This window comes from Rhinoraja longicauda, chromosome 2 (genome assembly GCF_053455715.1).
Source record: "Rhinoraja longicauda isolate Sanriku21f chromosome 2, sRhiLon1.1, whole genome shotgun sequence".
Lineage (NCBI taxonomy): Eukaryota > Metazoa > Chordata > Chondrichthyes > Rajiformes > Arhynchobatidae > Rhinoraja > Rhinoraja longicauda.
The window spans coordinates 61,618,602-61,638,250 of record NC_135954.1 but is presented as its reverse complement, the minus strand read 5'-3'; the positions used below and the strand labels follow the sequence as shown (position 1 = coordinate 61,638,250).

Below are 19,649 nucleotides of genomic sequence, written 5' to 3'. Positions count from 1 at the left end.
ATTAGATATTGGAGCTGTGTCCTGAGAGTAATCAATATTTATTGTCATCTTTTGTTTAATTTGAGGTTGCTAAATTCGGCATCCTTCGTGAAGTAGGCAATTTCCCCTCCCAATATATTGTAAAGAAATTTGCTACAGGATTTTGTTTTGTAGTTTAGGAGAGTTGCATTTGTTATTACTTGCTTGCCTTTATATGATCTTGAGCATTACTTTTTTCCAGGAGGTCGAGATAAACGTGGAGGGCCCGTCTTGACATTTCCAGCACGCAGCAACCATGACAGAATAAGACAAGAAGATCTTAGGCGGCTTATTTCTTATTTAGCTAATATTCCGAGGTATATAACCTGCATTAATGTTTCTGAAAATTACACTAGTTGTGTATTTTGCACAGATTTCTTGCTGCAAAACTGTCTGTTCAAAATGTGAATGATGTAAAAAATTAATATTTTGCCAAATATCTATTTGTAATTTTGCTTACAAACTTGGTAAATATTAAATGATGGCAATTAAATTGACAGCACTGGGAACTACTGCTGTTTTTGATGATGTGGGTTGACAAGTATCAGTGCATAATATATTTCAGAAAGTCGACAATATTTGGTTAACAAATTTGGTTTAACAAATATTTAACCCAATTAGTTTTATTTGGTTTAACTCAGATTTAAATAAATGATTGACTTTGCCTATTGTGCCATTTGTGGAAGAGTTTAAACCACCACTTTCTGTTTGTGAAAGTATTTACAAGCACTAATTTTAGATTTTGCTCTCCAATCAGAAAATATTTTTTCTCTCGATTGGTTAATGGGTGGAAAACAGTGAGGAGGAATTAACTGGTCATTTTGAGTTGGGAGGGTGTGACTAGTGGAATTTCACAATGATCACTGCTAATGCCTTGGCTGTTCATAGTCTACATTGTAGATTGGGTGGGTGGGGCAGTGTTGACGATTATCAACTCTGCTGATTCCACAAAAATAGGTGGCAGTGTGAGCCTTGTCAAGCTTGCAGTGTAGGAGAATAGACAAGATAAGTGAATGGGCAAGGATGTGGCAGCTGGGATATAATGTGAAAAAATGAGAACATTTTCTTTGGTACTAAAATAGAAAGACAGTATACAAATCACTAATGTGGAGTGGTATCAAGCAATTAGGAAAATAAGCAGTATGGTTTGTGTATGAGTTGGGATATTTTATTTTAATTATGTAGGATTCTGGTGTGATAAAGTAAATATGTGATCACCCTATGTAAGGAAAGATACCTGCAAAAGAACGAGCACAACAAAGTTTCACCAGATTGATTCTTGGGATGGGAAGTTTATCATTTGAAACTGGGCCTATATCTAGAGTTTAGAAGAATAAGAGGCAATTTTATTGCCAGGGCACTTGCAGGGTTGGTTTTTCCCTGGCTGAGTTGTCTAAAACCAAGTGTCACAACATCAAAATAGTGAGTCATCCTCTCAGGATCGATGTAAGAAGAAATTTCTTCACCTAAAATTCACCTAGTGAATCCTTGAAATCCTCCCCCTCCCCCTCCCCCTCCCCGTCCCCCTCCCCGTCAAGATCTCATTTAATAACAAAACCCTATTTCTTTATTCTCACTTTCTCCCCTTTTTTCCCCAACCTGTCATATTGACACACTCATTCTGTCACTCTCTCACTATCATGCACTTGAACTCTCGTTCTTTGTCACTTTCTTTTTAATTTACTTGGACTCACTTGCCTTTTCTCCATCCTACTAAAATGGATGATTTGACATTTTTACACATTGTATTGAACCCTAATGTATCCTTGGTCATTCATTTAGCCTGTCTATTCTCCAAAAAAGACTCTGCATTCTGCTACCTATCTTTGTATGATCAAGCAAAGTAGATATTTTAAACCGAGTCACTCCCACCCCTTCCAAATCATTGTGAACAGCTGAGAGGTGATCCTTGTGGCACTGCATTAATTATAGCCCCCAACCCAAACATGCCCCATTTATTCCTTCTTTGTGTTTCCATCCATTAACCAATTGTTAAGTCATACCAGTCTATTACCTCAACATATTCCCCTCCTATAAAGTCTGCTTAACTTGTGTCATGTTGTTTTGTGTCGCGTTCTATCAAAGGCATCCTGAAATTCTAATCAGTCATGTTGTTATGCCCCCTATATACTCCTTCACCTCTTGAGCACCGCATCTCTCTCCCCTCCTGTTCTACCACACTCTCTCCATTTCCTTCTCTCTCTCTCTCAATCCTCCTCACTCTTTTACTTTCAAGACAGTTCTTAACTTCTTTCACATCCTACCAACTTTCCCCTCTCTCTCCTCCCTTGCCCCACCTTCTCCTCCCTCCCCTCTTTATACAGTCTGAGTTTCTTGTTTATATGTGTGCTCACTTTGTGCCTTGTTTTCTTCTCTCCAGTGAGGAGGTGTGTAAGCGTGGATTCACTGTGATTGTTGACATGCGAGGTTCCAAATGGGATTCCATTAAACCGCTGCTGAAGATTCTACAGGAGTCATTTCCTGGCTGTATTCATGTTGCACTGATCATCAAGCCAGACAACTTCTGGCAGAAGCAAAGGACTAACTTTGGCAGCTCAAAGTTTGAATTTGAGGTACTTTGAGACAGATATCAGAATAAATCCAAAAGCAGATTTTATGGTTCACAGCAGATTTTTGGCAAAGCATTTAACTTGCATGAACTTCTTTATTTCCAAACAAGAGATTTGAAAGTTTATTTAAAGTTTCAACCTAACCGTCAGTAGTGACAAGACATACTATTGCTGTATTTGTGAGGAAATCCCGGAAGTTTCTAAACATGTTTTGTGAAAGCACATCTAGTCCTAAGTACTGTTTATAACTGACTTAAGCAAGGAATTTGTCATTGTTTAAGTCTCTTAAAAAACCCAATATTTAGGATTGGTTTAAGAAATTAATCCATTTAACTAATAGGACAAAGCTGGTAGAGTAGACTCAAAATTTGAGAATTTGACCTGATGAGTTGGTTTTTGTACTTAAGTTCGCTCATAACATTTTCATGCAAAAAGAATCAGAATCTTCGTAGGCATACTTGCTTCTTCACTATATTGTGTAATAAGATAATGTTCAGTTCATTATGCAATCTGTTGGAGCAAAGTATTTAAGGAGTCCTCAAATGCGTTTACGTGCTCTTTAGTGAACTGTTATTCAGAGTAAATCTCCCACAGTTGGTAACTGAATGAAAGAAAGCCTGCTGCAACTTCTATGGAATTATTACGGCTTGTTATTCATCACGTCTTTCTAACTGTCATTAGTTTTGCTGAGACTTTGAGAAACCAGTGATTTTTTTCATGAAGTCATGGTGGTCATTATTCTGCAGGTTCGTTTCTAAAAATTGGGTACAAATTGACTAAATGTGAGATAATGCATTGGTCATTTTTTGTTTTCAAATTTTGGGTATAATATTTTTTAAATTCTGTGAAAAATGTTAGTTCATGTCATGATTAATGGATGCCCCTTCACAGAAAAATATTTTTGGTTAACTAGGTAACAATAATGTGTAACACACATTAATGTAGTGACAATTTGCAGGGATGAAAATTGAGATCTTGTAGGAGAAAAATGTATAATAAGAAAACAAGGTTAGTCAAAAGCTGCTCTTAAAATGAGGGAATGAGACATGAATGTACAGAGAACCGTGATTACACGTTATAGTATTTGGCAGTGAGGAAGGAACTGCAGATGCTGGTTTAAACCGAAAATAGACTACAAAAGCTGGAACTCAGCAGGTCAGACAGCATCTCTGGAAAAAAGGAATAGGTGACATTTCATGTTGAAACCCTTCTTCAGAATTTATGTTGGAGGAGAACAGTTTGCCACAAGTCAGCAAGATAAAGGCGATTTATTCACAAAATGCTAGAGTAACTCAGCAGGTCAGGCAGCATCTCGGGAGAGAAGGAATGGGTGAAGATAAAGGCGATGTTCATGTGGGACAATGTGAGGGAAATTTTAAAATGGTTGCATTTTGAGCAAGGTAAAATTCGAAGAGTGCGGATTATGGAAACCTAGAAAAATAGGAAATGAAAGTCGATTTGGACTCGACAGAAGTCCAGTCCATGAAGGTTTCAGTAATTCAGTGGTTACCGTGGGGATGGAAAAGTTTGATTAGGTAGACGTGGTAAAGAATGTGAGTTAAGTTAGAAATTTAGTTAAATTCAGAATCAGTATTAAAGCTTTGGGCAGTCTGCTTCAATCTAAGTATTAACCAGTGGAAGGAACTAGAGAAAATGGTGGACGGTGACAATAAATGATATCATCTCTTTCTTAATAAAAGATGTGTTATTTCATTCATGAGTTGGTATTTCAAAAGCAGTCTGAATGAACATTGGTGGCAGTGACAGGAGGTGGTGGAAATATAGAGCAAGATATTCTCGGTACATAAATGAAAATTGAACTGTTGCTTCCAGATAATGTTGTGAAGAGAGAAACTATTGGAGATAAAGAGGTTAAATATAAAATTCTAAGGGGCTCTCGAGATGGAAGTTGTGAAGCAGTGAGAGAAGCTGTTGCTTGAAATGTTTTGGGTCCATTTGAATAGACGGTAGGGAATTGCGTAAGATACAGAGTAGAGATGAAACAGTTGAAGCAAATGTATAAACAAGGTACAGTTTAAAGAAAAACTGTAGGCAGGCAGTGACTAGTGGGGTACCGCAAGGCTCAGTGCTGGGACCCCAGCTATTTATAATATATATTAATGATTTGGACGAGGGAATTGAATGCAACATCTCCAAGTTTGCGGATGATACGAAGCTGGGGGGCAGTGTTAGCTGTGAGGAGGATGCTTGGAGGCTGCAACGTGACTTGGATAGGTTAGGTGAATGGGCAAATGCATGGCAGATGCAGTATAATGTGGATAAATGTGAGGTTATCCACTTTGGTGGCAAGAACAGGAAAGCAGACTATTATCTGAATGGTGGCCGATTAGGAGAAGGGGAGATGCAACGGGACCTGGGTGTCGTGGTACACCAGTCATGCAGGCGCAGCAGGCAGTGAAGAAAGTGAATGGTATGTTGGCATTCATAGCGAGGGTATTTGAGTATAGGAGCAGGGAGGTTCTGCTGCAGTTGTACAGGGCATTGGTGAGACCACACCTGGAGTATTGTGTACAGTTTTGGTCTCCTAATTTGAGGAAAGACATTCTTGCCATAGAGGGAGTACAGAGAAGGTTCACCAGATTGATTCCTGGGATGGCAGGACTTTCATATGAAGAAAGACTGGATAGACTCGGCTTGTACTCGCTGGAATTTAGAAGATTGAGGGGGGATCTTATAGAAACTTACAAAATTCTTAAGGGGTTGGACAGGCTAGATGCAGGAAGATTGTTCCTGATGTTGGGGAAGTCCAGAACAAGGGGTCACAGTTTAAGGATAAGGGGGAAGTCTTTTAGGACCGAGATGAGAAAGTTTTTTCTTCACACAGAGAGTGGTGAATCTGTGGAATTCTCTGCCACAGAAGGTAGTTGAGGCCAGTTCATTGGCTATATTTAAGAGGGAGTTAGATGTGGCCCTTGTGGCTAAAGGGATCAGGGGGTATGGAGAGAAGGCAGGTACGGGATACTGAGTTGGATGATCAGCAATTATCATATTGAATGACGGTGCAGGCTCGAAGGGCCGAATGGCCTACTCCTGCACCTATTTTCTATGTTTCTATGTTTCTACTCGTTCAGTTATCAAAAAGTCTGCAATAGGCACTTGACATTCCAAACAAAAGTTCAGGAAACCTTTAGAGATCGTAAAACTTGAAATTAATTACTTCACAAACTAGGTTTACAATAAAACATTTAATGAAATGCCTGACGTTGATTGTTTTATTCATGGAAAATGGTTTTTTTTTGTTGCTGCAGGCAGCTTTTGAGATTGCTCTAAAATTCTGCAAGTAGTTTTGGTTTGAACCTCCAATTTCTTGGTAGGCTGTTCCTTTTTTGCAAAGGGAATACTATAATACCCTCTGGGTGAGGGTGAAATATTTAAGTCTTCAATTTTAAACTATATATCCTATTTTTCTAAAGTTTGATATATTATTCTTGAAGTGGGCATGTCTTTTAAAAGAAATCCATGCTACCTTTACTGGAGAGGAAATTAGATCTGTAAAAAATGTAAATCCTAAGTTCTGCCAACATAAACAAAAGTAGTTTTCAAACTGTGTAATAAGTTTCACAATAGTGTAATCTTTGATTATTAACCAATTATTAACTACTTATTAACCAATTCGGTAACATGTTCTCTTCTTTTAGACCAATATGGTGTCCATAGAAGGTCTTACCAAAGTAGTTGACCCATCGCAGCTTACTCCGGAGTTTGATGGCTGTCTAGACTACAACCACGAGGAATGGATTGAAATTCGTGTGGCCTTTGAAGACTTTATAAGCAATGCATCACACATGTTGTCCAGACTGGAAGAGCTACAGGAAATGCTAGCCAAAAAAGACTTCCCTCAGGACTTGGAAGGAGCAAGAAAGATGATTGATGAACATTCATTACTGAAGAAGAAAGTCATCAAAGCTCCAATTGAAGAACTGGATCTAGAAGGGCAAAAATTGCTACAAAGGATTCAAAGCAGTGAAAGTTTTCCCCATAAAAACTCGATATCAGGGAATGCAGATTTTCAGGGCCTTGTACCAAAAGTGTCCAGTATGTTGGACAGACTACACTCAACCAGACAGCATCTGCATCAGATGTGGCATATACGCAAGCTGAAACTCGATCAATGCTTTCAGCTAAGGCTGTTCGAACAAGATGCAGAAAAGGTAAGGATTGATAAGCCATTTAGGTTGCATTAACAATCCTGGCTGGTTTTGGAGTGATATTGTTGTTTCTAAAGTTAATTTAAATTTGTGTGCTTAGCACCATTGAAATTTATAGTACACGAGGAAGCCATTCAGTCCATCTTATCTGTGGCAACTGAGGAAAACACTGTTTAGTCTTTTCCAGCTTTTGGTTCACAGGGTTAAAGATTATGGTTCCAGCACTCTTTGTGATGGCTGGAATTGGTATGTTATGAGAAGATAGTGGTGGGGGAAAGGGAGTTATGTGGGGGGGGGGGTGCAAATATCAAATGTCTGAATATGTGAGAAGGAATAGCAAAAAAGATCCCGCTCTACTACTATTCAGTTAGAAAATGCAGAATGGTTGATATGTATGTATTAATGTAACCACCCATCTTGATTTTACAAGCATCAATATTTTCACTCAACAAAAAGGTGCAAGCTTTGGTTTTAAACATTTCTGTTGATCCTGACAGATTCTTTGTGACAGGGTTGGGTGTGTGTCGGGTGGGGGAAGGCGAGGGGAATAGGAGGTGTAGAAGAGGGGGGTAAGGGGGGAGAGGGAAGACTTTTCCCATTTTTCCATTACATTTAGTTTGAAGGTATGTCTCCTGTCATCACCCCTGAACCTGAAAAGTGGTGTTCAGAACTGAACCAAATGGGCTTGATGCAAAGCTTAAAATTAATAAAATATCCTTAAATTCCAAACCTTTTCCTGTTGTTTTGTGAATCTTTAAAGATAGAGGATGCTATTCCATTAACCTCTTTCATTTTCTCTTGTACCTGTCAGTCGTGGGAGATTGATGTACATGGACCCCTAAATTTTCGTAAGTCCGAATAGGAAAGACTCACACTTCTAATTGAACTTCATAGGGTTGCAGATTACTCAATCTGTCAGTTTTCACAATCTGTCAGTGTCCCTTTTCAATTTTGTCCTTTGTGTACATTATTTATTAACTTGGTGTCATCAATTCACTTAGATGTATTCTTTCATCTGTATCATATATAATACTGGCGAGAGTTGCTGTGTCTCCACATGGAACATCAAGTTTGTATCCATTGTCTCTCATCCTGATCTCTTACCCTTAACTAATTCAAGTTGAGTTTAAAAAAAAAAAAGATCACGGCATTAAACATGTTTTTCAATTCTTCACATGAAAAGAACACAAGAATGTAAGTTGGAGTAGGATTGGGTGTGACTCATCCAGCCATATTGTTCAACAAGATTGCAGCTAAATTTCTACTCAATTTTCCCACCTGAGAATTTTGAAATTTTCAATGAGTTCACCTCTCAGCCAGTGAAATTTGGAGAGTATAGTTCTATTCTGCTTAATCTCTTTTAGCACAAACTTCCCATATCAAGAATCAACGCAATGAAACTTTGCTGCACTCTGTTGCAAATATATTTCTCCTTGGGCAGGGAGAACAAACCAGGATAAAATATTCCAAAGGCAGCTCACCAGCACCCTATAATAAAGCAGCAAGATTGACTCTTATTCTTGGATCCTAATAAAAGTCAACGTATCATTTGTCTTTTACTTGGAGCCATAGGATCTTAGAGCTATACAACAGGGAAACAGGCCCTACGGCCCATCTCATCTATGTCGACCAAGTTGCCTAAATGAGCTCGTCTAGCTTGCCAAAACTTCCAATTGCTAACATGAACCTGTCTAACTGTCTTTTAAATGTTGTCCCTCATGATTTTATATAGCACTATCTATACGATTGTCATTCAGCATTCTCCGCTCCTGGGAAAAGAGACCCAGGTTATCCAGCCTGTGATGTAATTTAAACCCTCCAGTCCAGTCACAACTTCGCAAATCCGTTTTGCATACTAGACATCTTAATGACATCCTTCTTATAGCAGGGTGTCTAGAAATGTAGCCAATACTTCAAATGTATTTAGAGTATTCACTAAAGTTACCAATGTCTTGTACATCTGTAACATGATGTCCCAACACCTTGTATATCTGTAACATGACATCCCAAAATCTTGTACATCTGTAACATGATATGTCCCCACTCTTGTATTCAATACCTTGACCGGTGAAGGCAAGCATTTCAAGTGCTGCCTTCACAGTCCTGTCCACTGTGGCCACCTCATGGAACTATGTACCTGCCGCCCCAGCATTCTCTGTTTTACAACAATACCTCAGGGCCTTTCCATTGCTTGCTCTAACTGCCCATTATCTTTTAGTAATTTGTGTACAAGAATATACAGGACACTCTAATTGCCTTTCAAAACTTTCAATGGTTTCTGGTTTTGTTTTGCTCCCAGAGCACGTAATCTCACTTTAACCCTGTCATCCAAACCATTGATGTTGATTGTGTGCAGCTGAAACTCTGGTCCTGATCCCTGTGGCATCCCACAACCCAAAATAACGTATTTATTTCTGTTTTCTATGTGCTAATCTATCCCTGATCCATACCAATATATTACCAACAATTTCATATGCTCTAATTTTATTTAATAATCTCTTGTGTGGAACTTATTGAAGGCTTTCTGAAAGTTCAAACACACCACATCAACTGGTTCCCCTTCACTTTGGTTATTACAACCTCAAAACAGGTTTATCAAACATTTCTCTTTCATAGAGCTACTTTGAAGCTGCCCAATTCTATTATTATTTTGTGGGTGCTGCCACGTTATCACTTCGATAAAAAATTCCCATGTTTTCCTTCATATTGATGTCAGGTTAACTGTAGTTTCTTATTTCCTCCCTCCTTCCTTTCTTAAATAGTGGGGTTAATTTACTAGTTTCCAATTTATGGGAGGCATTCCAGAATCAATGGCACTTTGGAAGATGACTGTCAATGCATCTAATATGTGTTTGATATCTTGAAAATTGATCGTGTTCCTGGAAATTACAAGCTTTCGTTCCCAATCATTTCTCCTTCTTTTCCTTCTTCTTCTAACTTCTTTCCCTTCTTCATTCGAAGCATTTTGGTCTCCACTGATTCTTAGATATTTTCTGAGACTTGTACTGTGAAGAAAGACAAATTTTCCCTTCAGATACTATAAATCTCAGCTAAAGCACAATTACAGTCAAAACACAGAATCTAAAAATAACAGATCAGCGCTGAACTGCAAGTTATAAGCTGTTACCTCGAAGCTTCAATTAACCAGGGGCAGATTGATAGTAGATTTTTAGTTGTGGTACAGGTTTAGTAGTAGTTCAGGTTTGGAGCTAGGCCATTTTTTTTGTTGCTGTTGGATAAGTAAGATATCTATTCATAAGAAATAAGTAGTGGCATAATCCTGCATTATCCATGACCAAAGCCATGACTTTCTCAAAACCCTCTGCTGCATAAAAAGATCAAGGGCAATTCAATAACAAAGGTCCACTTTTCCCAGATCCCTTCATCCATCCACTGATCCCTATCTTAAATATGTGCAGTTGTATAGTGTTCTGCATTGGAGAACTCCAAAGATTAATAAAACCCAGAGTAAAGAAATATCTTCTCAACTCAATCCTGATTCCTTACCCTGAAAAGTTGTGAACATAAGATAAGAAAGAAAAAAAGTAGACCATGCTGACCCTTGATCTTACTTCACCATTCGGTAAGGTCATGGCAAAACTGATCTTAGCATGAGCTCTACTTCTTTGCTTGTTCCCCACAATCATTGATTCCTCTATAAGCATCGTATCTGTCTATCCAAGCCTTGAATATATTTAACGTTTTAGTCTCCAGCTCTTTGGGAGAGAAAATTCCAAAGATTAGTGATACTATGAAAGAAGGAATTTTTCCTTATCTTGAACTAAAATGGCAGCTAGTTATTCTTAGAGACCAGGCTTCCTAGTTCAATAAAATTTGGTTTCAATAAAACTTATTTTTCTAAACACCAAGTGAGTATAGCCCAAAATTTCTCTATCTTTCCTCATTAAGACAACGCCATTCATCCCATCAATTAATCTAATGCAACTTTTCTGAACAGCCTCCAGTGTAATGGATCCCAGCTTAAATAAGGAGATTAAAACTGTACGCAGTACTCCATGCATAGTCTCTCTCGTACCCTGCAAGTTTTATCAAAATGTCTCTACTTTCACGCTCTGTTCCCTTTTTAATGGTCTGTTATTCCATTTGCCTTTCTGATCACTTGCTTTACCTTCATGCTAACACGATGTTTCATGTACAAGTATACTCAGATCCTTCTATATTAAAAAAAATCTGTAATGTCTTGTCTTTTAAACCATATTCTGTTTTTCTATTGGTGGATCACCTCATTTCCACACATTATACTCCATCTGCCATACCTTTGCTGAGCCTCTTAACCTATCTGTGGCTCTTTGTAGACTCTTTGCACTGTCTACACTGTGGATCGTTTGATTGTAATCCAGTATAGTCTTTCCACTGACTGGATAGCATGCAACAAAAAGCTTTTCACTGTACCTTAGTGCACGTGACAATAAACTAAACTTTGCGTTCACCTCAAACTATACCCCAAACTCCAGGTATTTTGGTGATGAGAAGCATTTCAAGTTCTAATCTTTCTATCCCTCTCCAAGCCTTTTATTTTCATTATGATCGACTCTAAATCTTATTAAATCTAGTAGGAATAGGCTAAAAAGACCATTGGAAGAACTCAGCTGTTCAGGCAGGATCTCCGGAAAAAGTGGATAGCTGACCTTTCGGGATGAGACTTTGTTTGCAAACCAACATCGGTGGTTCCTTGTGTCTACAGAAAAAGGCTAATCTTTCTTAGTTTTTTTGGGACAAACTTAATCCCAGAATTAGCATAGAATGTTTATGATGCACCTTGGATATAGACAAAGGCTCTGTACAAGTGTAGCAGGGCTTCTCACTTTTGTTCTTCAAACTTTGTACAATCATTGCTTTCCTATGTGAACTTTCTGAATCTGAGGATGTAACAAGTGGAATGGATAAGGTAGAGCCAGTGGATGTGGTGTTTTTGGACTTTCAAAAAGCTTTTGACAAGGTCCCACACATGAGATTAGTGTGCAAAATTAGAGCACATGGGTTTGGGGGTAGGGTATTGACATGAATAGAGAACTGGTTGTTGGACAGGAAGCAAAGAGTATGAATTAACAGGTCCTTTTCAGAATAGCAGGCAATGGCTAGTGGGGTGCCGCAAGGCTCAGTGCTGGGACCCCAGTTGTTTACAATATATATTAACGACTGAGACGAGGGAATTAAGTATGACATCTCCAAGTTTATGGATTACACAAAGCCGGGTGGCAGTGTGAGCTGCGATAAGGATGTGATGAGGCTGCAGGGTGATTTGGATAAGTTGGATGAGTGAACAGAAGCATGGCAGATGAAATATAATGTGTATAAATGTGAGGTTATGCATTTTGGTGGCAAGAACAGGAAGGCAGATTATTATCTGAATGGTGTCAGATTAGGAAAAGGAGAGGTGCAACGAGACCTGGGTGTGCTTGTACATCAGTCACTGAAAGTAAGCATGCAGCTACAGCAGGCAGTGAAGAAAGCTAATGGTATGTTGGCCTTCATTGCAAGAGGATTTGAGTTTAGGAGCAAGGAGTTCCTCCTGCAGTTGTACAGGGCCTTGGTGAGACTGCACCTGGAGTATTGTGTGCAATTTTGGTCTCCTAATTTGAGAAAGACATTATTGTTATTGAGGGAGTGCAGCGTTGGTTCACGACGTTAATTCCCGGGATGGCGGGACTGACATATGATGAAAGAATGGGTCAACTGGGCTTGTATTCACTGGAATTTGGAAGGATGAGAGGGGATCTTATAGAAACATATAAAATTCTTAAAGGATTGGACAGACTAGATGCAGGGAAAATATTCCTGATGTTGGGGGAGTCCAGAACCAGGGCTCACAGTTTAAGAATAAGGGGTAGGCCATTTAGGACTGAGATGAGAAAAAAATTCTTCACCCAGATAGTTGTGAATCTGTGGAATTCTCTGCCACAGAAAGCAGTGTAGGCCAATTCACTGGATGTTTTTAAGAGAGAGTTAAATTTAGCTCTTAGAGCTAAAGGAATCAAGGGATATGAGGAAAAAGCAGGAACTGGGTACTGATTTTAGATGATCAGCCATGATCATATTGAATGGCGGTGCTGGCTCGTAGGGCTGAATGGCCTACCTTTGCACCTATTTTTCCATGTTTCCATTGTTCCCCCTCAACCCCATTCTCCTGCCTTCTCCCCGTAAACTTTGATGCCCTTACCAATCAAGAACCTATCACTCTTCACTTTTAAAGTACCCTATAACTTGGCCTAATGAATTCCACACATTCACTACCGTCTCGCTAAATAAATTCTTCCTCATCTCCATTCTAAATGTGTGCCCTTTTGTTCTGCGGCTGTGCACTCTGGTCTTAGACTTTCCCTCTACTGCAAATGTCCTCTCCCCATCCAATCTATCTGGGCCTTTTTTTTTTGCCTTGTCTTTCCTCTTCAAACAAATAATTTTGTCCTCATCTGTGTCTCTTTTTCAACTTAAAGCTTTGTCTGCAGTCCTAGTTCATGGTTCACCAGGAAACTGACTGAGGACTAGTTTTAGTGGATCATGACATCTTGGAATAGCTTTCTCTGGTATTGGTTTTAGTATCTCATGAAAACACACATTGAACTCTCAGATTTATTTTATTTTACGGAAGATCACACCTGACTTAGATAGCAATCTCTAATTCTCAACTTTTATTCTCAACTTTTTAAATTTAATTTTAACTCTAGCTCCTCAAAATGTCACAGTTTTCAACAGACCAAACATCTATCTATTTGTTTCTCCTCTCACTCCCAAGTTTTCCGATGGCAATCAAAAGCAACCCTGGAGCTGGGCAGACAGCACAACCTTTGGGGTTCTTGTCCAGATGATAGAGAAATATATCATATCCAATTGCTACTCTGCAGTGATAATACAAAAAATATTGCTTTAATTCCAGCATTATCATTGTTGACTTTGATGCATCAGTTTGTATCTATAATTGTGCAAACCTTTTCAAACGGATTCAATATGCATTTGGTTATCCTGTCTTGCCCCCGAAATTTTCAAATATTAAAGTCTCATCCAAGAGATGTGAGACCATATCAGAGGAATGCAGTATCAAGGGAGTGCTGCATGATCCGAGGTGCAGATAAGATATGAAGGAATAGTCTACTCTGATTTCTCAGGTCACATTAAAAAATCTTAGGTTTTTCACGCGAGGAATCCTTATTTTGTTCTGCTCCATATTTAATCCTGTGCCGTCAACACCTTTGGGATGTCTGAAATTTTAAAAAGCATTACACAATGCAGATCAGATCACCTCATAACCAGAGATATCAAAATCTTATTACTTCAAAGATTTTTAATCATTTTTAATTTGGAATATTGTTCATTTTTGACTGGTAGGAAATGATTTGTAGCTAAAACAATTTGCAAAGTAAGATGATCTACAGATAACTCTCAACATGACGGATCATGGGGGGGGATGGGGGGGAGAAATGGTGTCTGTTTTTGCCAAATATCTGCTATGACCGAGTAAGGGACTCGCTCCAATCACCTTCATGTATGAAGATAGACAAATCTCCAGGGCTTGATCATGTATATCCGAGGACATTGTGGGAAATCAGAGAGGAAATTGCGGGAGCCCTGGTTGAAATTTACGAGTCTTCTTTAAATATATGAGAGGTGCCGGAAGACTGGAGAGTGGCAGATGTTGTGCCTCTATTCAAGAAGGGCTGTAGGGAAAATGCTGGAAACTATAGGCCAGTGAGCTTAATATATGTAGTTTGAAAGTTACTAGAGGGTATTCCGAGGGATAGGATATACAGGCATTTGGACGAACAAGGACTGATTAGGCATAATCAGCATAGGTTTGTCTGTGGGAGGTCGTGTCTCACAAATCTGATTGAGTTTTTTGAAGACGTGACCTAAAAGCTCAAAGAGGGCAGAGCTGCAGATGTGTATTTGGACTTCAGCAAAGCATTCAAACAAGGTTCCTCATGGTAGGTTCCTCTGGAAGGTTAGATCGCATGAAATCTAAGGAGAGATAGTTGAATGGATAGAAAATTGGCTTCATGGAAGCTGAGGGTGATGGTGGGAGGTTGCTGCTTGGACTGGAGGCTCGTGACTCGTGTTGTGCCTCAGAGTTCGATGCTGGGCCCATCACCGTTTATCATCTGTATCAATGATTTGGATGAGAACATACGCGGCAAGTTTGCAGATGTACAAAAGTGAGTAGTTTTGCAGATAGTGAAAGAAAATAACTGCAGATGCTGGTACAAATCGAAGGTATTTATTCACAAAATGCTGGAGTAACTCAGCAGGTCAGGCAGCATCTCAGGAGAGAAGGAATGGGCGACGTTTTGGGTCGAGACCCTTCTTCAGACCGCAGATAGTGAAGATAATTGTGAAAATTTGCAGCAGGATATTGATCAACTGGCCAGGTGAGCTGAGAAATGGTTGATAGAATTTAATGCAGAAAAATGTGAGGTGTTGCATTTTGGAAAGTCTATTATGGGCAGGACCTACACAGTGAATGGTAGGGCTCTGGGTAGTGTTGTAGAGCATAGGGATCTAGGAGTGCAAGTGCATAGCTCCCTGAAGGTGGAGTTGCAGGTAATCGGGTGGTCAAAAAGGCTTTTGGCACATTGGCCTTCATCAGCCAGACTATTGAGTACAGAAGTTGCGATGTCATGTTGCAGTTGTATAGGACGTTGGTGAGGCCACATTTAGAGTATTGTGTTCAGTTCTGGGCACCATGTTATAGGAAAGATGTTGTCAAGCTGGAAAGGTACAGAGAAGATTTACGAGGATGCTGCCAGATCTAGAGGGTCTGAGCTATAGGCAGAGTTTGAGTAGGCTGGGTATTCCTTGGAGTGCAGGCGGGTGAGGGGTGATCTTATAGAGGTGTGTAAGATCATGAGAGGAATAGATTGGGTAAAGTCTCTTGCCCAAGTAGCTGAATCAAGGACCAGAGGACATAGGTTTATGGTGAAGGGGAAAAGATTTAATAGGAATCTGAGGGGTAACTTTTTCACACAAAGGGTGGTGGATGTATGGACCAAGCTGCCAGAGGAGGTAGTTGAGGCAGGGACTATCCCAACATTTAAGAAACAGTTAGACAGGTACGTGGATAGTACAGGGTTTGGAGGGATATGGACCAAATGCTGGTTGCTGGGACATGTTGGCTGGTGTGGGCAAGTTAGGCCGAAGGACCTGTTTCCACACTGTATCACTCTATGACTCTATGATCTAGCGGTCTCTCCATGAGATAACGAGGTATTTTCAGATACAAGGATCGTTTGAACAGCTAACAATGTATTTTTGTTACTGCAAACTAAAAATACTAAAGGCTGTTCATTACATTATTTAATAATTATTGCACAAATAATAGAAAGAAAGTACTGCAGATGCTGGTTAATATTCAAAAGGACACAAAGTACTGTAATAACTCAGCTGGTCAGGCAGCATCTCTGGGGAACATGGATAGGTGATGTTTTATGTCGAGACTCTTCCGACTCTCAGCCTGGAAAGCAGGTTGGTCCAGCTTCGGCAGGCCCGGCATGGCAGTGGATGACATAGCACTGGTCTGATAGTAGCTAGAGTGGTGGTGTGGATCGTTGTTGCTGGTCTGGCCTGGCGGTGAAGATAGGTAGGAACATTCTGGAAACATCCAGGTTGGCAGTGTGGGTCAGCGCACGGCGACAGCAGTGTCGGTGGTCCCGACCTTGAAGAGACCGGGGCGATGGTGAACCTTCGTGCTGTACCTCTTGGCACCGCTGTGGGTCTTGGCCTCGTTGTGGTCTGTTGCCCAGCGCGATCTCGCGGTGGATTTTGACCTGAAACGTCACCTGTCCATGTTCTCCAGAGATGCTGTCTGACCTGCTGAGCTACTACAGCACTTTGTGTCCTTGCACACGTGTCAATCGAAGAAATTGCATGTTAATTTTTTATGGCTTCCCGCAGTGTACCCCGCAGCCTGTGTTTTTTACGAGATATTGGTGTATGTTTATTGTGGGGATGCTCCGTATGCTTTAACTGAAATCCATTATAAAGAAGTCCATAATAATGAGGGTGGACTGTGTTCACACTTGCTTTGCATTTAATCATTATGTACAATACTTGCTGCCAAATCACTGCTTCATTACCTGTCAAATTTGTTTCTGGTTAATGAAAAGCAACCATAATGGTTGCATAATGTTTCCCACATTAATCAGAGCAAGCTAAGTTATTCATTCGACCAAAGCAAACCCATTTGTTTGTTGCTAATCTCAATTTGACAGTAAATTACGTGAGGAGTACTCAAGTACAACTCCATGGGAGTTCTCAATCAAGAAATGTTAGCATCACAGGCTCTTTTCTGGCATGGTCTCAAAACTTTGCTTAAGTTCAATAAATGTGAAACTCCCTATAAATCGTGACTATCTTGGCCTGGGGACATCATTACCATCAGAAATCATTGATAATATGCCCCCTGAAGGAACTGTTCAACAAACAATCTGACAAGCATCAGTAGACCTCTTGCTTTGATGCTAAGAATGTATCTTGAAATAATTCTCCATTTGTATTGGGTGTCAAATTCCTTTTTTGGGTGTGGTGTGTACCATTTTTACCTTTGCAAAAGTGTTAGAATCAGGATTAGGATGTTACCTTTATCAATCTTATATAGACTCATGCCACGTGAATACAAATGTCAAATTATACTCTGTAGTATTGACTGCAAAAAAGTTGTTACAGGGTTGATTGACTGATTTGACTTGTATTAGCTACCTCTGAATTTGGAATTAATATGAACTATGTGTTTCAGCTCACTTAGGACTAGATAAGGTAATCAATCCAATATATATGGGCGCAGCAGTAGAGTTGCTACATTACAGCACTACAGAGCCAGAGACCCGGGTTTGTTCCCACTAAGGATGTTGTCTATACGGAGTTTGTATGATCCCCCCATGAGCGTGTGGGTTTTCTCTGAGATCTTCGGTCTCCTCCCACACTCCAAAGACGTACAGGTTTGTAGGTTAATTGGCTTGGTACAAATATCAAATTGGGTGGCAGTGTGAACTGTGAGGAAGATGCTATGAGGTTGCAGGGTGACTTGGACAGGTTGTGTGAGTGGGTGGATGCATGGCAGATGCAGTTTAATGTGGATAAGTGTGAGGTTATCCACTTTGGTGGTAAGAACAGGAAGGCAGATTATTATCTGAATGATGTCAAGTTAGGAAAAGGGGACGTACAACGAGATCTGGGTGTCCTAGTGCACCAGTCACTGAAAGGAAGCATGCAGGTACAGCAGGCAGTGAAGAAAGCCAATGGAATGTTGGCCTTCATAACAAGAGGAGTTGAGTATAGGAACAAAGAGGTCCTTCTGCAGTTGTACAGGGCCCTAGTGAGACCGCACCTGGAGAACTGTGTGCAGTTTTGGTCTCCAAATTTGAGGAAGGATATTCTTGCTATTGAGGGCGTGCAGCGGAGGTTTACTAGGTTAATTCCCGGAATGGCGGGACTGTCATATGTTGAAAGACTGGAGCGACTGGGCTTGTATACAGTGGAATTTAGAAGGATGAGAGGGGATCTTATCGAAACATATAAGATTATTAAGGGGTTGGACACGTTAGAGGCAGGAAACATGTTCCCAATGTTGGGGGAGTCCAGAACCAGGGGCCACAGTTTAAGAATAAGGGGTAAGCCATTTAAAACGGAGACAAGGAAAAACCTTTTCAGTCAGAGAGTTGTGAATCTGTGGAATTCTCTGCCTCAGAAGGCAGTGGAGGCCAATTCTCTGAATGCTTTCAAGAGAGAGCTAGATAGAGCTCTTAGGAATAGCAGTGTCAGGGGGTATGGGGAGAAGGCAGGATCAGAGTACTGATTGAGAATGATCAGCCATGATCACATCGAATGGTGGTGCTGGCGCGAAGGGCCGAATGGCCTCCTCCTGCACCGATTGTCTATTGTTTATAAGTCAGAAGCAGATAAACAAAACATAGAAAGAAACACAAATATAGTCAAGAACCATCATTTCTGTCATGTCAGTCATTTCTCAGTGCTGATCACATATTTTGTATCTTTCAAATATAATATTTTTGAACATTTTCTTGAATTTACACTCTTTTAATTCATTGTTGCAACTATTCCATAAATTGACCCCTTTAACAGCCACATGTCCATTTTTCACATTTGTCCTTACCCTCTTTTTTTCAAACATATAATTTCCCCTGAGTGGATACCTGCTCTCCCTCACTGAAAACAAACCTTGGATACAGTCAGGAAATGTTCTTTCTTTTGCTCTAAACATTATTTGTAGAGTATTAAAGTCTACTAGGTCCATAAACTTTAGGGCATATGATTTCATAAATAATGGGTTGGTTGGATCATTATAACCAGCCTTATTGACAATTCTTATAGCTCTTTTTTGCAATATAAAGATTGAATTAGTTTCCCAATACTTCCACACAGTATGTAATATATGGAATAATGAGTGAGCAATATAAAGTAAATAGTGAATTTTGATTCAAGATGGCCTTCGTTTTGTGCAGTATTGCAATGGATTTAGACAGTTTTGATTTGATATGTTTTATGAGGTTTCCAACAGAGTTTATGATCTATTATCACTCTCAAGAATTTATTTTCATACACTCTTTCAATTTTTACATCATTAATCATAAGTGTTACCTCCAAATTTATTTTCATTTAGTTAGAGGTAATAATTAGTGTAATGATTTCTGTTCTTTAGTGCTTTGTGTACCAAATCTGTACTTTAAAATTATGAATTGAAAAAAAACTACCAGTAAAATTATCTTAACATTTAATGGTATCTTAAATACTGCAACATTTGCTTGCTGCTAATCTTAATGAGATTTTACCATTCATTGATCAAGTAACAATTTGCTTCTCAGTGATAAACAGCACATTTTCTTTTAAGATTAAATTAGCATATAAAGTTTTCATATTCTGG

General features: G+C 39.6%; 1 protein-coding gene across 10 annotated transcripts in view; it reads left to right on the top strand.

Moving 5' to 3' along the window:
- The window catches only part of LOC144605008 (triple functional domain protein), a 329,272-nt gene that overhangs the window by 117,249 nt on the left and 192,374 nt on the right, over positions 1–19,649 (top strand). For all 10 annotated transcript variants that reach the window (XR_013548803.1, XR_013548805.1, XM_078420037.1 and 7 more), the window contains 3 exons: positions 221–335; positions 2,399–2,591; positions 6,248–6,760. Coding sequence is in view for 8 of the 10 variants with exons in the window: in XM_078420037.1 (XP_078276163.1) it covers positions 221–335; positions 2,399–2,591; positions 6,248–6,760 (821 nt within the window). In the remaining 2 variants the exon portion in view is untranslated. The remainder of the gene's footprint in view (positions 1–220; positions 336–2,398; positions 2,592–6,247; positions 6,761–19,649) is intronic.